Raw genomic sequence first — 17,590 nt, forward strand, 5'->3', positions numbered from 1 at the left:
CGCCTGGCCTCCATTCTTCTAGGTCAAGATACGTGCCGGACATGAAGGACCCACTGGATATTGGGGTCGCCCGGATATGCAACTCACGAAACGTATCGCTGGAGCGAATGGATGAGACTGGAAGACCAGATGGTGATTTGATCCATCGATACACAGTGCTTTCAAAGACAGTAGCATGTCGATTACTTCGTATGGTATGTACGAGTAGAGCCCAACAAGACGAGGGCACACCAAGACTCGAATGCAATGGAAGCTGACTCTGTACAAATAGCATCGGCCCGAGCATCCCTGCGATGTGGACCCGCGCAATGTACAAGTGCGCGTAGGAGGTGGATGGCTAGAGTTGGACATGTGGCTGGATGCGCGGGTTTGAGTACACAGATGAGCACACCACCTAATTCTCTTTTTTCTCCTCTCCTTCTCTCTCCCCCTTAGGCGCGCCAAACCAGAAAAGCCATTGTACCAAGATCTGGAGTCAGTCAAGTCACGATGACATACAAAAGTAGATGAAATGTTTCGATTCTGACAACATCAGTAAGACTCACATGCAATCACGGTCGACTTACCGTGGGTAACAAAGCTACCAAAACTTCGACCAACAATAACATGCCACGTAGGACCGAACCGATCGTCCGATGTGCGCTTAATATGCGCCGCCATGTCCTTTTCTACTGCAAAACGAACCATCGCATCCGCGGCTAGTTCAATCACAGCTAACTGCATGTCCTGTTCCATGTCCACATTCTTGATGATAGCCCTAGGCGTCTCGTCAGACGAGACTGGTGGCACAGAGTCCTGATTCCGTGCTTCCATCTCTCGCACAATCGCGTCAGAGCGCGGTGGCCTTACGGGATGTATGTTGTTTTCTAAGCTAAGCATTGTGCTTGTGCAACGGCAGGTGCGATTCGTGTTGTCACGTGATGTTCTTTTCTCGCGTTTTCACTTGGTGTGAGCCATCATTTTGGTTCTTTTTTTCCATCAATCATTTGTATGGATCCATTCTGCTCGACCGGCTTGGACTTCTAATAGTCCTATCGCGCCGACTCGATTCCTGGTAGGGTCCTAGATCGTGTCTGCATATGCAGACATGCTTGTGCATATCTGGTTTCGTGCTGTAACAAGCCGAGTCGTACTGTCGTTTACGTCACATGGCATGTGCGGCGGGAGTGTACATGCCACATTTGTAGAGTCACTGCAGCAGTTTGTGCATATCTCTCGGGTCAGTAGTATGCGCAGTGTATGTAGCACATATTCCGGTATTTGTTAATCATTTTAGTCGTTTTCCTATATCTGCTCCGACCACGCCTAGTTCTCTGTCTGCTACTGTTGTCAAGTGCTTAACTCCTGACTTTGAATACGACCTACCTCCACGACCACATTACCTGGACTCCTGCGGCAGGCATGGCAGATTCAGCGGCTGTAAAAGCGAGTGACGTCGCCCCTGTGAAGAAGGACAAGAAGGCGGCAAAGGAAGCAAAGCGTGAGCGTCGTGCTGCGGCCAAGTCAGATGCGCCTTCACAAACTCCGACGGCGCCGAGCGGCAAAGGAGGCCTGCGCCCAGCGGCCTCAGCGCCCAAGGTTAAGGACACTGCCGTTTCAACCAAAGCAGTCACAGGATCGTTAGATGAAGACCTTTCAACCGTGGGCGTGCTCGGTGATGCTTCACTTTTTGGCAACGTGACACTACCTCGCAATGCGCGCGTGAACTCCGCTAGCTGGAGCACAGCTTTAGCTCGTGGCACTATTCATCCCGCTGTGCTGGATTTGTGCCACCAGATGTCAACATTCGCCATTCGTGGCGCCAATAAGCGTGCAGTCGCTGTACTTCGTGCATTATCTGCCGTCATCGAGGACTACAAGACCCCACAGGGAGCCGTACTTAGCCGCGACCTGCTAACGCGTGTTTCGCAACAGGTCGGTTTCATTGTCGAGTCGCGTCCGCTGAACACGGCCTCAGGACACGCCGTTCGGTTCCTCAAATATGAAATCAGTGTTGTCGATGCGTCGCTAAGCGAAGATGAAGCGAAGGAGCACTTGATTGGTCGTATTGAACATTTCATTCGTGACAGGATTGTTTATGCTGCTAAGGTGATTCAAACTCATGCAGCGTCAAAGATCCACGATGGCGACGTTGTTTTGACTTACGCACATTCCTCTGTCATTGAAGGCACATTGATCCACGCTCACAACCATGGCGTTAGATTTGAGGTGATAGTGATCGACTCACGCCCGCTTTTTGAAGGCCGGCTGCTCGCTGAACGACTGCTGGAAGCGGGTATCCCAACAACATACGGTCTGATTGCATCTTTAAGCACACTCGTACCTCGTGCATCAGTTGTACTTCTCGGAACGGCATCCCTCCTTTCGAATGGCGCACCATATGCTCGTTCTGGCACCGCCATGTGTGCTATGATGGCACATGGCTTTGGTGTACCTGTGATTATTTGCTGTGAAACGTACAAATTCAGTGACCGGATTCAACTGGACAGTTTCGTCGTAAACGAGGCTGGTCAAAGTAGTGATCTCTTGTCCCAAGAAGATGACAATACGCTGACAGACAGTGTTCTCCTTACGCGAGCTGAATGTGGCGCACAGTCACGACTGAAAGTTGTGCAGTTGCTGCATGACGTCACACCGCCTCGGTACGTGAGTGCGATTGCATCCGAAGTTGGCCTTAGTGGCACGGAGAGCGTGGGTGTGATTCTTCGAGACTACAAGAGCGTTCTTTTCGGTGTATAGTCATGTCTGAAGCAGGCACAAAATGTGTCGTACATAGTAATGCTACTCGAAACAGGGGCTAGGAGGAATGCTTAGCTTGAGCTGTTTGAGTCATGGAATCGACATGCGCCTTTACCATGGTTTATGCATCAATTGGCATTTGCATTAATGGGAGCTCAGGCCTCGATCGTATGGCCTAGAATGAGCTTAGAATAACTGTGGTCTCACGCACCAACGACTCAGCCCGCTCGCTCCCTCCCCCAACTATGCGGTCAATGTTACACACAGTCCTTGCTTTTGATCGCGCTCGTAATCGCTTACAAACATAAATACATGGACGAAACGCGATGAAGGGATCTCTCTATAGAATAAACTGCTGCGATAATCGAACAAAAATAGTTGTCTCGGCGTCCGGGCAAAGCTTCCCAGTTCTTTCCAAAACAAAATGACTATCATGGCAGAGAACAACAGTGAATAAACCGGCTCGTAGGAATGCACGAGCGTGGGACCACGTCGATAGGTGGTGCATGGCAGATTTAAATCAATGACTTGACCCGCAATAAGCAAAAGATCATAGAGCTACAGCCCCATGTACTCAAGTGCGTCATGCGTCTTCCCGCACGTAATTGCCAGGAAACACGCCCTCAATACCGTGCAAGCGACCAGTCCACCAATCCTCAGTACTAGGCGTGCGCTTGATAACTTCGATGCGGTCGCCAGCCCTAAATGACAAGTCACCCTCAGCCGTTGCTGCATAGTCATACAAGGCTACGACATAGTCAGCAGCCAAAGCACTAGGTTTGGTGGTGTCGGAAACGGTGGCTGCACCTGCCGCACTAGGCGTATACGCTGGCGGGGGTGCTGCAGCAGAGGTAGCTGTTGCTGTTGGAGGCACTGTAGCCGCGCCAACCTTGGCACCAGTGCCAGTGGTTGATGGAGCACTTACAGCTGAGGGAAGTCCTTTGGGTCGAGAACTGAGCGGTGCACCAGCCTTGGCCATTTGCAGAATACGGGCTGTTGGTGGTCCGGGTTTTTGAATGGAAAATGAATCGAATTCAGCCAAAATATGGCTCATGTCCATGGCAAATTTGTGCTCATGAGAAATGAGGTTGTTTTCTGACAAGTCAAAACGGCCTTCGGCATATGACTTGAGTTTCTCCATAGACAGGTAAAACACATTGAGTTGCATGTAGTACAGAGAATAGAAAAGTGGGCCGATGAACTTGGTGGCCATGGCAAGGAATTGAGGCAGTTCAGCTTTCAACAGATTGTTATGATGTTCATAATCCGCTGCAGCCGCTTCACAGTCGTGCTCGAGCTTAAACATATGTTGGTCGTCTTTAGCGGAACGATTCTGCTTTTCCTTCAATTTTGTGTACGAGTTAGTGTGCCGGTCAAAGTCAATCAATTTGTGGTCGCGCTTCGTGATTGCTTTGTTAATGCTCTTGAGGACTTGTTCAACCTCTTGAATCGGCGCCACCACACGGGTTTCGATCAATTCAATCTCAGGACGCAATGTCTCGCGTATGTCATCAATGTATGTCACATAACCAGACAGATTGACCAAGGTCTGAACCGTCTCGGGGTGTCGGCGCTCAATGTCGTATTCCGTGCCAAACGGATGGAAGAGCGTACTGAACTCTGCTGCAAACAACGAGCACGACTCTAGCATCTCTACGCAAAGCGTTAGTCTTATGATTTCCACATACTTTTCACAGCATCCAAATACGTCTGCGACTCTTTCGACAGCTGCTTGATCAACTTCTCCATGGCCTCGAACTTGTGTCGCAAATGATCAAATTCCACATCTGTCGACTTAGCCGATATGCCCACTTTTGAAGTCACCATGTGCGGCGTCCGCTGGATGAATTTCGTGAACCCTTTCATGTTGTGTCGTCTTCGACGCTCTTGGTCAAGATCAAGTTGCCAATGCGGATCCTAAAACAACTGCCGAGGGACAGTGGCGAGGAACAACTGGGACTGTCGAGGATTCATGCCTGCCACATTACCTCGGTCGGCTCGTCCGCGAACAGATATGATTATGTCATCACTTGCTGAGTGCCTCAAGAACCTTGCCCTATCCAATGCTTGCATTTATGCAACTCGATCGTCAGCACGGACGTTCTCAGACCCATGGATATCTCTGCGGATGCTAAATCCTCTAATGCTAGTGCAACAGCAAGCAATATATGACTGACTCTGAAGTGTCATTCCTACGTATACATATTAGATGTAAAAGTACATGCATTTGATATAAGCGATTCACGACTGAATGTGTCCTTAGGACCAGGGAGCGCATCTGGAAAAGTATTTGTATGCTCCGCATAGTGAGGAATGCATTAGGGAATTGATATCCCATAGGCTTCCATAATTGTAAACGAGTGCAGCTAGTCTTGATGCACGTACACAAGCAGACCTCATATCCATCTAAGGCGACTCTTTCTTCTTGCGCAAACCCTTTGACTTGTCTGCCACAGCGGCTATTTTGGGTTGTTTAGGAGGGATTGCACCTGAAGCACGTCGTTTCGTACCTGTTTTGGGCCCATTAGATGCACTTGGTGGCTTACGAAAATCTTGACTTTTACGGAATGTCTCAGAAACGCGCCGATTTATGCTTTCGTCCATATCTTGATCTTCTTCGTTATCGCTAAATTCTTCATCATCTGTCGCGTCGTCGGAATAAGCAGGATCTAAATGGTTCTCAGAGCGTTGCGCTTTGGGTCGGTGGATCTCTTCTTTCCAAGCACCAAATTGTTGTCTGGTTGGAGTCTGATCCTCCGCTGTGGCATTGAGAAACCATGATTCCCATTGCTCTGGTTCTTGTACAGAATTTCTGGGTTTTACGCGAAAGTAAGAAGGTACGACCCATTGCTCAGACATTGATGAATCTGTAGCTGTTGTAGGACTTGGATCGACGTCCTCATCATCGTCATGACGCTCGCTGTTGAATCTCGTTCTGGACGAAGCGTCTGCTTTGTCCGCCTCTGCCTGTTCAGCTTCACGCTGAGCACCGCGTTGCATGAACTTGAGCCCTTGCAAACGGCTCGATAGCGCCTTGGTTGGCATGATGCCCGGCCAAAATGAAAATTACCTCGAATGTCCACTGAGTCGTGATGCGTGCGGAAGATGTGTCAGAGCAGAAAATTTAGGCCCTGATTTTTCGAGGGTTGACATGTGAAGGAGTGTCCTTAAATGCGTACAAATTTTTCAATTGCAGAGAAAACTTCGCACGTCCCCAACGATGAACCCACAGCGTCTAGAGCAGGACAGGTATGCGTACGAACACTCATGTTAGGGTAAAATGGGCGTCTATATTGTATGATGACGAGAAGAAAGAACCAATGCGTTTTTACTCAATAGCATGGCGCCTTTGTTTGGGCGATATCCGAGTAGATCAACCATCCGCCTGGCCATCGATTGTGCGGACGCAGAGACGAGCATACCGTCATTTATGTTCAAAATTTACGTTTGAAATGAAACATGCAAATAATGAACCAGCTATATCTGAAATTACGCATCCTTTGCAGGATGTACACAAGGTAGGTAAAGTGGGGAAAATCTGACACTAGTCCATCGGTCCAAAGCGAATGGACATCCAAGAGCTTTATTCGTTGATTGACTTGGATCTCGCCAGATCTAGCGAAAAATTATCCGAAATTGAAAAAAAGAGCGTGGCGCAAGTATTGCGTGTATGGGCACACATGCACCCCGAACCAGGTTATCGCCAAGGCATGCATGAGCTGGCAGCAAGGCTATGGAAGCTTCGTTCGTCCGAATCGTGCTTAATTGCATTAGCTACTGATACCCAAGAACCCAATTTATCTACACAATCGATCTTTCATGTACTTTTAATGCTTGAAGAAGTGGAATCTGATACATATTTTTGTTTTTCCGCGCTTGCAAACCGCTTAATACCATTGTACTATCAGTCCGAACGAGCTGGCTCACCGGCGCTCATCAAAGCTATATTGCATCGAGCAGACTCTGATCTTGGCGCACATCTGCAAGCTATCCAGCTTGACTGGGTACCTATTTTATTGAGATGGCATCGACTCTTATACATGTATGAATTTCCTGAAAACACATGTGTGGAACTATGGGACACCCTATTTGCCATTGACAGTACACTGCAGCTTGTGCCATACATCTCTACTGTCCTGCTTCTCTCACACCGGGACGAAATCATGAATGGAGACTACATTGAAGTTATGCAGCTTTTAATGCATATGCCTGACATAAAAATCCCTCGCAAGCTGGTTGAACTGGCCCTCCAGCTGTACAAGAACCCTTCTGCGAGTACCGGTGCTGCAGTAGCCACATCATACGGACAACACCCGCCACCGCCTGAGCCATCTAGCTCCCGGATTGACTTGGCGCGAACCATGTTAAGAGACCTAGCTTTAGGTCTTGTTTCGCAAGGTGCGAATCCCCAGCCAACATGGAGTCCAAGATCTGAAGATCGTCTCAATGCCGAAACACCGAATCACACAGAGCAGCGAAAACGTGCCATGCTCTCACTTGACAATGTACATGATCATTACTGAATTTGTGTAGAAGTAGTTTTTTAGATCTTAGACGAACGCCAAATGCTTTCTCATTGTACCCATTTGTATCCATTCCGTCAGCAACTAGTGTTGGGTATATTGCTGAATTCGCTATCGCATTTAGGACGGGCCCTGTTGTCCCATATGCTGAGGTTCTTGTCGCGTTGGGTAGTGGGGTCCACATACAGTCTGACTTGGTGCATGTTGTGATGATTCACGCGGCGTGTCTTGCTGTTTACTATTCCCGTCCCACTGCTGAGCTTGACGATGTGCGTCATGCTGCAATCCCTGTGGTACAGAGAATCGAGTTTCTTGCTCAGGTTGATACTGGTTTTGCTGTGCCTCCTGCTCCTTCATATATTTTGCTTCTTGCTCGACTAGCCGTGCTTTCTCTTCTGCTTTCTGTTGCGCTTCGTGTTGTACCTTTTGTATTTCAAGACGGTCGCGACGTCGCTCTTGTTGCGATTCCAAAATAGCCGCAACTTCGGCGGGCATTTGAGCTCGCACATAACCAATACCTAGGACACTTCCTTGACTTGGTGCGCGAGCCCAGGCTTCAGGTTCGGGCACCGCGCTAGCCGTAGGCTCGGACTCCGATTCCAGCTCAGGACCTCGCGATAAAGCCGCGCTGGACTTTGGCAAGTTAAAAGAATTTTTCACGGCTGCATGACAACGTTGCATCTCTTGTATTTCTCGCTGAAGTGCTGCGGCTGCGCTCGCCAATTGTTCCTTGTTCTTTCTCTCGTATGGAGAAGCCGGAGCTTTGAGCATGTCGAGACGCGTGCCGCCCATAATCTGATCCATAAGCTTATGATTCAAAGCATATCTAGCAGCAGACAAGTCACGCGGCGCAATCAGGTCAAGAGTATCAACAAGTGTGTCAGCAATGTCGTCTTCTTGCTCACGACCAAAAATGATGTTGTAATAGGGTCGCTTCTGAGCAGCTGCACTCGCTCCCGGCGCACGCGACGCGCGAGGCAAACTTGCACTCGCGGTCCTAGCTGGATCCCATGCCATCGACTGCGACTGAGTCTTGCGCTTGCGACCACGGAGCGAAGGCACATGCATCTCGCTCATCAAGTGTGCAATTTGATGGGACGCGCGAGTTCGGGCGGAGGTATGGACATGTGCGAGTGGCTAACACAGCGACATTTTTCAGTCAGCTGACACACTGGCGACAGGGCAGGATCAAATGAGGCAGCCTGCTGTACACGTGAGCTCCACGTGTGAGCATCCATCGAACTGCTTGGCAAGCCAAATAGGTGTTGGGTCGATCATCCACTCCCTTTTTGCCCTTCACACGCACGACTCTATTTGTGGCGGCAACGTTTACTTCATGCCAAACGACTGGTATGCCATCTTAGAGGTCGAGCCATCAGCCACGGCCGGAGACATTCGGACTGCTTATAGAAAGCAGGCACTTCGATCACATCCTGATCGAGCTGCTGCGGATAACAAGGAGCAAGCAACTGCCAAATTTAAGCTTGTGGCCGAGGCATATGAAGTTCTGAGTGATGATCGCCGGCGATGGGAGTATGATCGGTTTGAATATCCTCTCTTGTCAGGAGAAATGCCTGATGGTTTTGAACCGCAATCGTCAATGTCGCCTAACGGACACACGTTTGTGTGGGAAAGCAGCTTTGATTCAGCGCGGCGCGCACAAGGCCGAAATGGTGCAGATGCGTTTGGGCGTGCGCCATTTGATCCCTTCGAGTTATTCAATTCCATGTTCTCGCGCGATTTTCACGAGATGGAGATGAACCACGGTTGGGATAACGGTTTCGCTTCTATGACTGATTTACATGCCATGCCGGCGTTTGGACGCCCAACATCGTTTGGAGCGCCACCACCAGGGTTTATGCATAATCCATTCGCTGGAATACCAATGCATCACGAATCACCTCTGGGTGGTGTGGGGATGAGCCCCTTTGGCCTCATGTCGGGCTTGTCGCCCATGCACACAAGTGCGCCGGGTGAATCGGCGTTCTCAACGAGCTCATCGAGCTTTTCTTTCAATGGTGGTACGAGTGGAACCGGCGGAACATCTGAAACGCGCCGCACTACAGTTGTTAATGGCCGCCGTGAGACTATCATAACAAAACGCGACGAGAAAGGGAATGAGACGGTGCGTCGTATTTCCCCGGATGGCGAGACTGTGCACGTGAATGGCCAACTGCAGTCGGCCATTGATGCTGCACCACAGCCCAAAGCGGTCGAAATGGCCTCTGGTGGCGAGTCGTCCTCGAAAGAGTCAAGATCAGGCGACTCGACAAACAGTCAGTCGTCGCGTCGTAAAAAGTGGCTGTTTTTCGGATAGATTTGGAGCTTGATGAGCCATGATCCTCTCTATTTTTTTCGGAATATCCTTAACGCTCTTTATTTCCTCCTAGTCAGGGCTCTCCTCGATTCCTTACGCTATCAGTATGCAACATCCACTATAGGCCCATCCTAAGTAACGTTTCTCTTCTATCTATGTCATATTATCAAAATATTCACTGAATTTTTTTTTTCGATATCCTTGAATTAGCTTTTCACCTTTGACCATAGCTTCTATTTATTCTTGACATCTTAGTGTTCAGCGGCTCCTGTTGCTAATAGATCTTGAGCTAATCTTGCCACCAAAGTTACATGCCTGTCTATTGGACTCGGCATGTCTGTGTGTTTATTTTTTTTTGATGAACACGTGAGCTGTCTGATTTTTTTTCCGAGACCAATTCATCCATCCCATACGTTATACTTCGGCTGTTGTGACCATGAATATGGATGTAGGTACTTTGCATCATCAAGATAAAGACGACTAATGTTTCAGCCCAACTACGTGCAAGAATTGCACGGATTGCTGCAACAGGCGAATGTGCCTGATACGGCAGTACTCAAAGCTGTACGTTGACGCACGAAAGTGATCGATCGCCGTTGGCTAACATTTACATATAGGCGACTGAGGCTCTTCAGTCCCGGTACCTGAAAGATGGTAAAGCTGTGCCGGCGCTCTTCGAGATTATTGCAACGTCCTCTGACCTTGCTGTTCGACAGCTTGCAGCTGTCGAACTTCGAAAGAAACTTGCCAAAAGCACCAAGGTGTGGACGAAACATCGTGTTGAGATTCGCGAAAGTGTTAAGAGTAAGCTTCTTGAAATGATCGCACAAGAGCAGAATGCTGCGATGCGTAATGCATTGGCGCGCTTGATTGCCGAGATTGCCCGCAAAGAACTTCCGAACCACTCGTGGCCCGCTCTCCTACCGTGGCTGTACGAGTCTGCGACAGCGCCCAATGCTCTGCAGCGCCAGACTGCCATGCTTGTTCTGTTTATTGTACTCGAGACATTTGTCGATACAGAGGCTCTGAAGCATGAGCTCCCCCATATCATGTCTCTCTTTGCAAAGGGTATCCAGGACCCTGAGAGTTTGGACGTGCGTATTACGACTGTGCGAGCGTTGAGCAAAGTGGCAGAGAACCTTGATATGGATGATCAGGCGGATCTCGCCGCAATGCAGAGTGCTGTACCACAAATGCTCAATGTGTTGCAACAGAGCTTGGACTCGTCGCACACTGAGGGTGTGCGCCAAATTCTTGATGTGTTTGAAAACCTTTGCATGCTGGAGGCTCCTGTTCTGACTACCCACCTTTCTGAGCTGGTGGCTTTCTTCGTACAAAACAGTGCGAACCGCGAGCATGAAGAGGATCTGCGTCTCATGTGTCTGAACTCGCTGGTATGGACCATCCAGTACAAGCGCTCGCGTGTCCAGAGCCTTGGTCTTGCAAAGCCCATGCTCGAGCAACTCATGCCTATTGCAACTGAAGAAGAGTCAGACGATGTCGAAGAAGACACACCTGCACGTCTTGCTCTCCGTGTTATTGATCTACTGGCGACAGAGCTGCCGCCTAGTCATGTCTTCCCGCCGCTGCTGGAGCTGGTGCAAGCCTATGCAGCTCATCCAGATGCTATGCATCGCAAGGCTGCAATGATGGCATTTGGCGTCAGTGTTGAAGGTTGCTCCGAATACATTCGGCCGCACATGGACGAGCTGTGGCCGTTTGTTGAAAATGGCATGAAGGACTCGTCGTCTGTCGTGCGCAAGGCGTCGTGTATTACGCTCGGTTGTCTTTGCGAGATGCTTGATGAAGAGTGTGCAGCGAAGCATGCAGTATTCCTGCCTCTAATCATGGAGTTGATCAACGCACCAGAGACACAGCGCGCGGCATGCACGGCTCTTGATGCTCTCCTCGAGGTCATGGGTGATGACATTGGCCAGTACTTGCCGGCGATCATGGAGCGTCTCACTGGTCTGCTTGATACGGCACCTGTAGCAGTGAAGGCCACAATCACGGGTGCTATTGGAAGTGCTGCTCATGCTGCGAAAGAAGGATTTGTGCCTTACTTTGTACCGTTGGTACAGCGAATCCAGCCTTTCCTCTTGCTCACCGAGGAAGGCGAAGAAATTGACTTGCGTGGTATTGCGACGGACACGATTGGCACGTTTGCCGAGGCTGTGGGCGCGGATGCTTTCCGTCCTTATCTGCCAGATATGATGCGCATTACTGTTGAGAGCTTGGCCATGGATCAACCACGTCTGCGCGAGTGTGCGTACATATTCTTTGCAGTGATGGCACGTGTATTCAAGGAAGAATTTGGGCCATACTTGGAGCATGTGGTGCCAAAGATGTTGGCAAGCTTCGAGCAGTCCGAACACGACCCCGTGCCAGGAGCACCCGGCGATGGTACGGTTCCTGGATTCGGTGTGCCAGGTGAAAATGAGGATGATGATGACGATGACGGTTTCGTGGACATGGAGGAGCTCGCTAACTCCTTTATGAATGTATCGACAGCTGTGGCGATTGAAAAGGAAGTGGCGGCTGACTCGCTCGGCGAACTTTTCCAGTACACGCGTGCTGCATTCCTGCCGTACATTGAGAAAGCGACCGACGAGTTGATTTCTCTCACATCACACTTCTATCAGGGCATCCGGAAAAGTGCTATCGCAACACTGTTCACATTTATTTGTACACTCAATGAACTGAGCAACCCACCAGCTTGGGTGCCAGGCGCAGATGTCAAGGTGCCACTGAATTCCGATGTGCAGAAGATTGTACAAATGGTGATGCCTAGCATTATGGAGGCATGGGAGGCAGAGGATGACCGTACAGCTGCCATTGAGATTTGCCAATCTCTCGCCACCTGCTTGAACAAGTGCGGACCGGGCGTACTTGCCCCACAGTGGCTCGAGCCGGCGTGCTTGTATGCGCACCAGATCCTAGAGAAGAAGTCGCCTGCCCAGCTGGATCCCGAAGCTGGTGACGAGGGCGAAGAAATGGAAGACTCAAGCGAGTACGAGTCCGTGCTGATTAGCGCAGCAACTGATCTAGTGGGCGCTATGGCGAATGTGTTGGGTGCCAGCTTTGTCGATCCTTTGCGACAGTTCTTGCCGCTTCTTTGCAAATACTACAGTCCCGGGCGCTCTCAAAGTGACCGAGCCACGGCGATTGGCTCACTGGGCGAGGTCATCGTCGGCATGAAGAGTGCAATCACACCCTTTACTCAGGACATTCTCACTGTGCTATCGCATTCCATAACGGACGAGGAAGCATCTGTGCGCTCCAACTCGGCCTTTGCCGCAGGTGTGCTGATCGAGCACAGCGAGATGGACTTGTCGCAACACTACGCCTCGTTGCTGACAGCGCTCCAAAGCTATTTCGAAAAGCGCGCTGAGGAGGCGGATGATCTGAAGACTGCCCGTGATAATGCATGTGGATGCCTTGCCCGGATGATCATGAAAAATGCGTCTGCTATGCCGTTGGACCAAGCCCTACCGATCTTGTTTGCCTCGCTTCCACTGGAGAACGATTATGCAGAGTGGGCACCTGTGCTTCTGTGTTTGATCCAGCTGATTCAGACGAACAACCCTGTTGGCATGCAACACCTCGATACCATTCTCCAACTGTTCCGTCACGTGCTCAGCAACGAAGAGGACGTGCTGGGTGGACAGCTGCGTGGCCAACTTGTGTCGTTTGTGTCTCAGCTCCATACACAGGTGCCGGACAAGACTCGCACGTACGGGTTGGATGCTTTTCTAGTGTAGGCTGTAAGAATGAAATGTCGTAGCATGCAGTAGAGATGGTTTTGCAAACATTCGCCGTGGGTCTGAACAAAAAGCTCAGTCAATCGGTTGCAGATTTGCCTGTCTGTAGCTATCCTTGCTATCAATGCGGGATGCAGCAACTAGTTACATGCATGGGCGAAGCAGCTCGAAGGAAAGACAGTGTCGGATGCCTACGTAATTGCCTACGACGCAACGGCCCGGCCTGTACCAATAGAATAATCTTACAGTCTAGCACATGTTTCATAGGTATCTACGAACGATGGGATGCAGGCGTAGCGCGTGGCAGCAATGAACCTGACTCTAAAGAACGCGCTGTGTCAGGCCGAGTTAAGCGTCGGGTTTGAGGAAGACGCGGAATAACGGAATCCGCGCGATGCACGAACCATGGATGATGTAGGGCTGCATCAGCCTTGATGCGGCGCTCAGGATCCCATGTGAGGCATCGCGCCACGAAGTCAAGAAACCATTCGTCATTCGTGCGCAGAACGGACGCAAGTGGTTTTGATTGCGGACGCCGCTTTTGTCCTCGCGATGTGACCACAGGCCTTGGCGCACCTGTGCTATCGAAAAATAGTTTCGTTCGCGTGCTCTTTTCCAGTAGATGACGGTCTGGTAGGCCTAATACTTCCATGATGCATGCAAGCTGGTCATGTTCATTTTCTCCAGGAAAAATTGGGTATCCCGTAAAAAGCTCAACTAAAATACAGCCCAGGCTCCACATGTCAATAGCCATGTTATACTCCATGCCCAAAATCACTTCAGGTGAACGGTAGAAGCGGCTCTGGATGTACGTATATACCTTTTCATCCTCGTAGCAGCTCGAACCAAAGTCAATCACACGAATTTCACTACGCCGTGGATGTACGAGGAGAATATTTTCTGGCTTCAAATCACAGTGAACAATCCTAGCTTGGCGCATAAGTGCCAAGCATTGGAGCGTCTGTAATGTGAAGCGGCGGATCAGAGTCGCTGAGAAGCCTTCAAAACTGTTCGCTTTGATTAACTCGTAGAGGTTGATGCTCAAAAGCTCCATTGTGACACACAGATGGTGCCGAAACGTAAACGAATCTGTCATGTGAACAACATGGTGTTGGCCATCGGGATCCGCTCGTGTAAGATGTTCCATGATCCGAACCTCCACCACTGCCTGGTGATGGAAGCGGCGCTTATTGCGAATCAGCTTGATGGCCACATACTGCCCGGTCTTGTGGTCGCGGCATTGTAGGACCTGCCCAAAACTGCCCCGACCTAATGACTTGAGGATTTCGTATCGGTATGCAAGATGATCTCGAAGGTTCACGATATAGTCACCCCGCTCGTCGTCGTAGCCATAGTTCCGATCGGTCTTCTCCGGCACTGCATAGTGCTTGTGCCGCGCATACGAGCCGACATAATAAATGGAATCATATTGATGGATCTCTTGCAGCTCATATGGACACATGTGGTTTCCATAAATCACCTCGGCCTGCCGAGGCGATAGACGTTTGGTTGCTGCTGTCGGTTGGGGGAATGCGAGCTGCTTCTCAAGGTCCTCATACCGCGCACCACCTGCAAGTTTTCGACGGAACACGCGTTGAATATGCCGTTCCATCTCGTCGTCACCAGCTTGAGAGTCGTCCACAGACACACGAATCGACCGGCGTGACTGAGCACTTGGTGGACGGCGGCGCACATCTGTTGGCACAGGGATTCCCGATTCCAGCATGCTTGATGCCATTGATGGTGTGCGAGAAGCATGAGAACGAGCAGTTTCTTGAACTGATGTAGCATTTGCATTAGTTGATGTCGCTGGGATCGACAACGATGTCGTTGACATGCCAACGTCAGAGTTTGTCTGTGCAGTCTGCTGTCGACGAAGCGCTTCTGCTGCTTCAGCACTTGCTTGTGACTTGCGCAAAGTGCGAGCTTTCACGGGTGATGCTTCCACTGCTTTACGAGACGACGTGCGCAGTGGCCGCTGTTCTGAGCGCTGTCCTGCATTATTCTGGTTGTTATTGCTGCGAAGCGATACAAAAGGCGACTCGGACGCCGAGCTGATGCTTTGCATTGATGAACTGACTGGCAAGCGTGATTCACGCAGATCATCCTGATCACCCGACTTTCGTCTGAGAATCCGCATCATCGATGAAGCACGGGGAATACGACTACCCTGTGCCTTGGCTGTGTAATAAGGCGAAGGCTCTGTGCGCAGAGGCACAACGACGTCAGCACCCTCGCGACGTGATGACTTAGGGGGAAGATTTGGCGCATATTTCGTTGGAGTACTTAAGTTCGCGCCTGTCGATGCACGCGTGTTGGGTGTGTCACGCACATGAGGCACATCGGGTACGCCAGGCTGATCGGCGCGTGCTTGTCGAGCAAGGGAATTGCGGACATGCTGTAGGCTTTGGCGTCGGCGGCGCGAGAATGAGAGTCGTGAACGGGACGGTGGCGTGGATGGTTCTGGCGTCGCCACTTTTGCTGAGGAGTATGCAACTGCAGATGGCATGGCGGTAGTACCATTACCAGTGCTGCCACCAGCACTTCCCGCGTTCGCGTCAGAAACATCTTTTGTCGTGCGACGCGGACTTGATTTAAAGAAAGAGCTGAGTGCTACGAGTGAGCGGCGCGAGAGTCGACCAGCCAAGGAGCTCGATTCGTCCGTATCGTCCACGCGAGAAACTGCACGCTGCCGCCATCTTGGTGATTTCGGTACACGTGGCGAGCTCGTTTCAGATGTAGGTACAGCTGCCTCTGAGAAGGTCATGCCTGATGGAAGAACCGAGGGACTTGGCGGCGCTCGAGCCGGTGCTACGCTCCAGCGAGAATGATCCGGTCCAGCCTGCTCTTCCACACGCGAAAATCCTGCGCGTTCTTGTGAAGGGATAGATGAAGATGGCACAGACGACGCGACAAACGATGCTTGAGATGAATGTGTTTGTGGATGAACTTTTAAATAAGGCGGTTGCACCTGTGTGTGAGACTGAGACTGAAACGGCGACTGAGCTGGGTTGTCTAGAAACACGTCCAAGCTGCTGGACTGTGTTTGCGGCGTTGACAAAGGCGACATGTTCATGTGGTACATGTTATCCGTAATATCTGTCAACGAGCCATGAACGGGTGGTGAGTGTAACGAATTTTCCATTTGTACAGGCATAGATGCCGGCGGCGGTGCTGGAGGCGTGCCGGCGGCCCCCGCCGGCACAGCGCTGGCAGAACTGCCTGTAGCTGCACTTGTGCCCGCACCATCGACTCCGTTTGCTACTGAAGCTGTACATGCAGTCGAAGGCTTCCAACGCCTATCTGCACGACGTGCTGGTGTTTCATAGGATGACACCTCATATGGCTCGATTGGCGGAGATGGAAAGTCAACAGGCGCTTCGTCGAATTGCATCGATGAAAATGAAGGCATCAATTTACTGCTCGAAGCATGATTCGTATTACTCAGAGAATATGAAATAGCGCGTGCACTCTTCTCCCTCGCACTGTTCCGATCACGCGTGGCTGCAACGCCAGGTGTGCTGAGATCACCAGTTCCGCCACTGGTATTTGCGAAAACACTCCCAGTATATGCAGGCGAATCGAGAGGAAGAAGTCGCTGCGGAAAATCTGCATCTGGATGGCCATGTGACATCATCCATCGCGGTGTTGTGAGTTCACCGAGCCCGACTTGATCCCGTCGATCATACAAGCCCTTGGGTGATAAGGAGGCATCTGACTGACGAGGTGATGTGCTCCACGGCGATGATGTCATTGTTATCGGCTGGTTCACTTGCGGACTTCTTTGTGGGTGCATAGTCGGTGTAAGCAAGGTCGGCTGCTGCTGGCGCAAGTAATTTCGAGGCGGTGTTTGAAGGTACGACGTGTTCAAGTTGCCACTCCCATGTGCACTCCCCATATTGCCACCCATTGTGCTGGCATCGTGAGACATGCTCGTGGCGCTATCCGCCATCGAGGAACTCACGTTCATTGTGTAGCGAGGAGGGGCTTATGGGGCTGGTGACGAACGAGGCACGACGACTGATGGCCGAGAGTCTGGGATTGGCCGCGTCGCCCCTGTCCTACCATCCGGCGCAAGCCAACCCGCGTGCGTGTCATGTAAGTCGTACCTATAAGGTACATATCCTCATGGCAGTGTACTCTCCTCCACCCACGCCCTCCTGGACGAAAGCCGCGTTGATGGCATAAACCATCAGTCAGACAGGCGCAAGGAAAGGTACTTGACAATGTCGCAACCACCAGGAACGCTC

The 17,590-nt window shown here is 50.8% G+C and overlaps 9 protein-coding genes across 9 annotated transcripts; 4 read left to right on the plus strand and 5 right to left on the minus strand.

The window, feature by feature from the left end:
• Positions 1-431: 431 nt before the first annotated feature.
• On the minus strand, positions 432-879 carry MGL_0018 (uncharacterized protein; the record flags this gene model as incomplete). The annotated part of the gene is made up of 3 exons (XM_001732191.1): positions 432-469; positions 499-522; positions 567-879. The coding sequence occupies 3 exons, from the start codon at positions 877-879 to the stop codon at positions 432-434; spliced, it is 375 nt and encodes a 124-aa protein (XP_001732243.1).
• A 522-nt stretch (positions 880-1,401) lies between these two features.
• Positions 1,402-2,739, plus strand: MGL_0019 (uncharacterized protein; the record flags this gene model as incomplete). Its single annotated transcript, XM_001732192.1, has 1 exon — positions 1,402-2,739. The coding sequence occupies one exon, from the start codon at positions 1,402-1,404 to the stop codon at positions 2,737-2,739; it is 1,338 nt and encodes a 445-aa protein (XP_001732244.1).
• A 583-nt stretch (positions 2,740-3,322) lies between these two features.
• MGL_0020 (uncharacterized protein) lies at positions 3,323-4,390 on the minus strand (the record flags this gene model as incomplete). The annotated part of the gene is made up of 1 exon (XM_001732193.1): positions 3,323-4,390. One exon carries the CDS (start codon positions 4,388-4,390, stop codon positions 3,323-3,325), a length of 1,068 nt encoding a protein of 355 aa, XP_001732245.1.
• A 755-nt stretch (positions 4,391-5,145) lies between these two features.
• MGL_0021 (uncharacterized protein) lies at positions 5,146-5,784 on the minus strand (the record flags this gene model as incomplete). Its single annotated transcript, XM_001732194.1, has 1 exon — positions 5,146-5,784. The coding sequence occupies one exon, from the start codon at positions 5,782-5,784 to the stop codon at positions 5,146-5,148; it is 639 nt and encodes a 212-aa protein (XP_001732246.1).
• A 521-nt stretch (positions 5,785-6,305) lies between these two features.
• MGL_0022 (uncharacterized protein) lies at positions 6,306-7,262 on the plus strand (the record flags this gene model as incomplete). The annotated part of the gene is made up of 1 exon (XM_001732195.1): positions 6,306-7,262. One exon carries the CDS (start codon positions 6,306-6,308, stop codon positions 7,260-7,262), a length of 957 nt encoding a protein of 318 aa, XP_001732247.1.
• A 120-nt stretch (positions 7,263-7,382) lies between these two features.
• MGL_0023 (uncharacterized protein) lies at positions 7,383-8,330 on the minus strand (the record flags this gene model as incomplete). Its single annotated transcript, XM_001732196.1, has 1 exon — positions 7,383-8,330. The coding sequence occupies one exon, from the start codon at positions 8,328-8,330 to the stop codon at positions 7,383-7,385; it is 948 nt and encodes a 315-aa protein (XP_001732248.1).
• Positions 8,331-8,598: 268 nt separating this feature from the next.
• MGL_0024 (uncharacterized protein) lies at positions 8,599-9,579 on the plus strand (the record flags this gene model as incomplete). The annotated part of the gene is made up of 1 exon (XM_001732197.1): positions 8,599-9,579. The coding sequence occupies one exon, from the start codon at positions 8,599-8,601 to the stop codon at positions 9,577-9,579; it is 981 nt and encodes a 326-aa protein (XP_001732249.1).
• A 436-nt stretch (positions 9,580-10,015) lies between these two features.
• MGL_0025 (uncharacterized protein) lies at positions 10,016-13,340 on the plus strand (the record flags this gene model as incomplete). Its single annotated transcript, XM_001732198.1, has 3 exons — positions 10,016-10,027; positions 10,072-10,143; positions 10,197-13,340. 3 exons carry the CDS (start codon positions 10,016-10,018, stop codon positions 13,338-13,340), a joined length of 3,228 nt encoding a protein of 1,075 aa, XP_001732250.1.
• A 271-nt stretch (positions 13,341-13,611) lies between these two features.
• MGL_0026 (uncharacterized protein) lies at positions 13,612-17,271 on the minus strand (the record flags this gene model as incomplete). The annotated part of the gene is made up of 1 exon (XM_001732199.1): positions 13,612-17,271. The coding sequence occupies one exon, from the start codon at positions 17,269-17,271 to the stop codon at positions 13,612-13,614; it is 3,660 nt and encodes a 1,219-aa protein (XP_001732251.1).
• Positions 17,272-17,590: the final 319 nt, after the last annotated feature.

This window comes from Malassezia globosa (genome assembly GCF_000181695.2).
Source record: "Malassezia globosa CBS 7966 chromosome Unknown mgl_sf_1.1, whole genome shotgun sequence".
NCBI lineage: Eukaryota > Fungi > Basidiomycota > Malasseziomycetes > Malasseziales > Malasseziaceae > Malassezia > Malassezia globosa.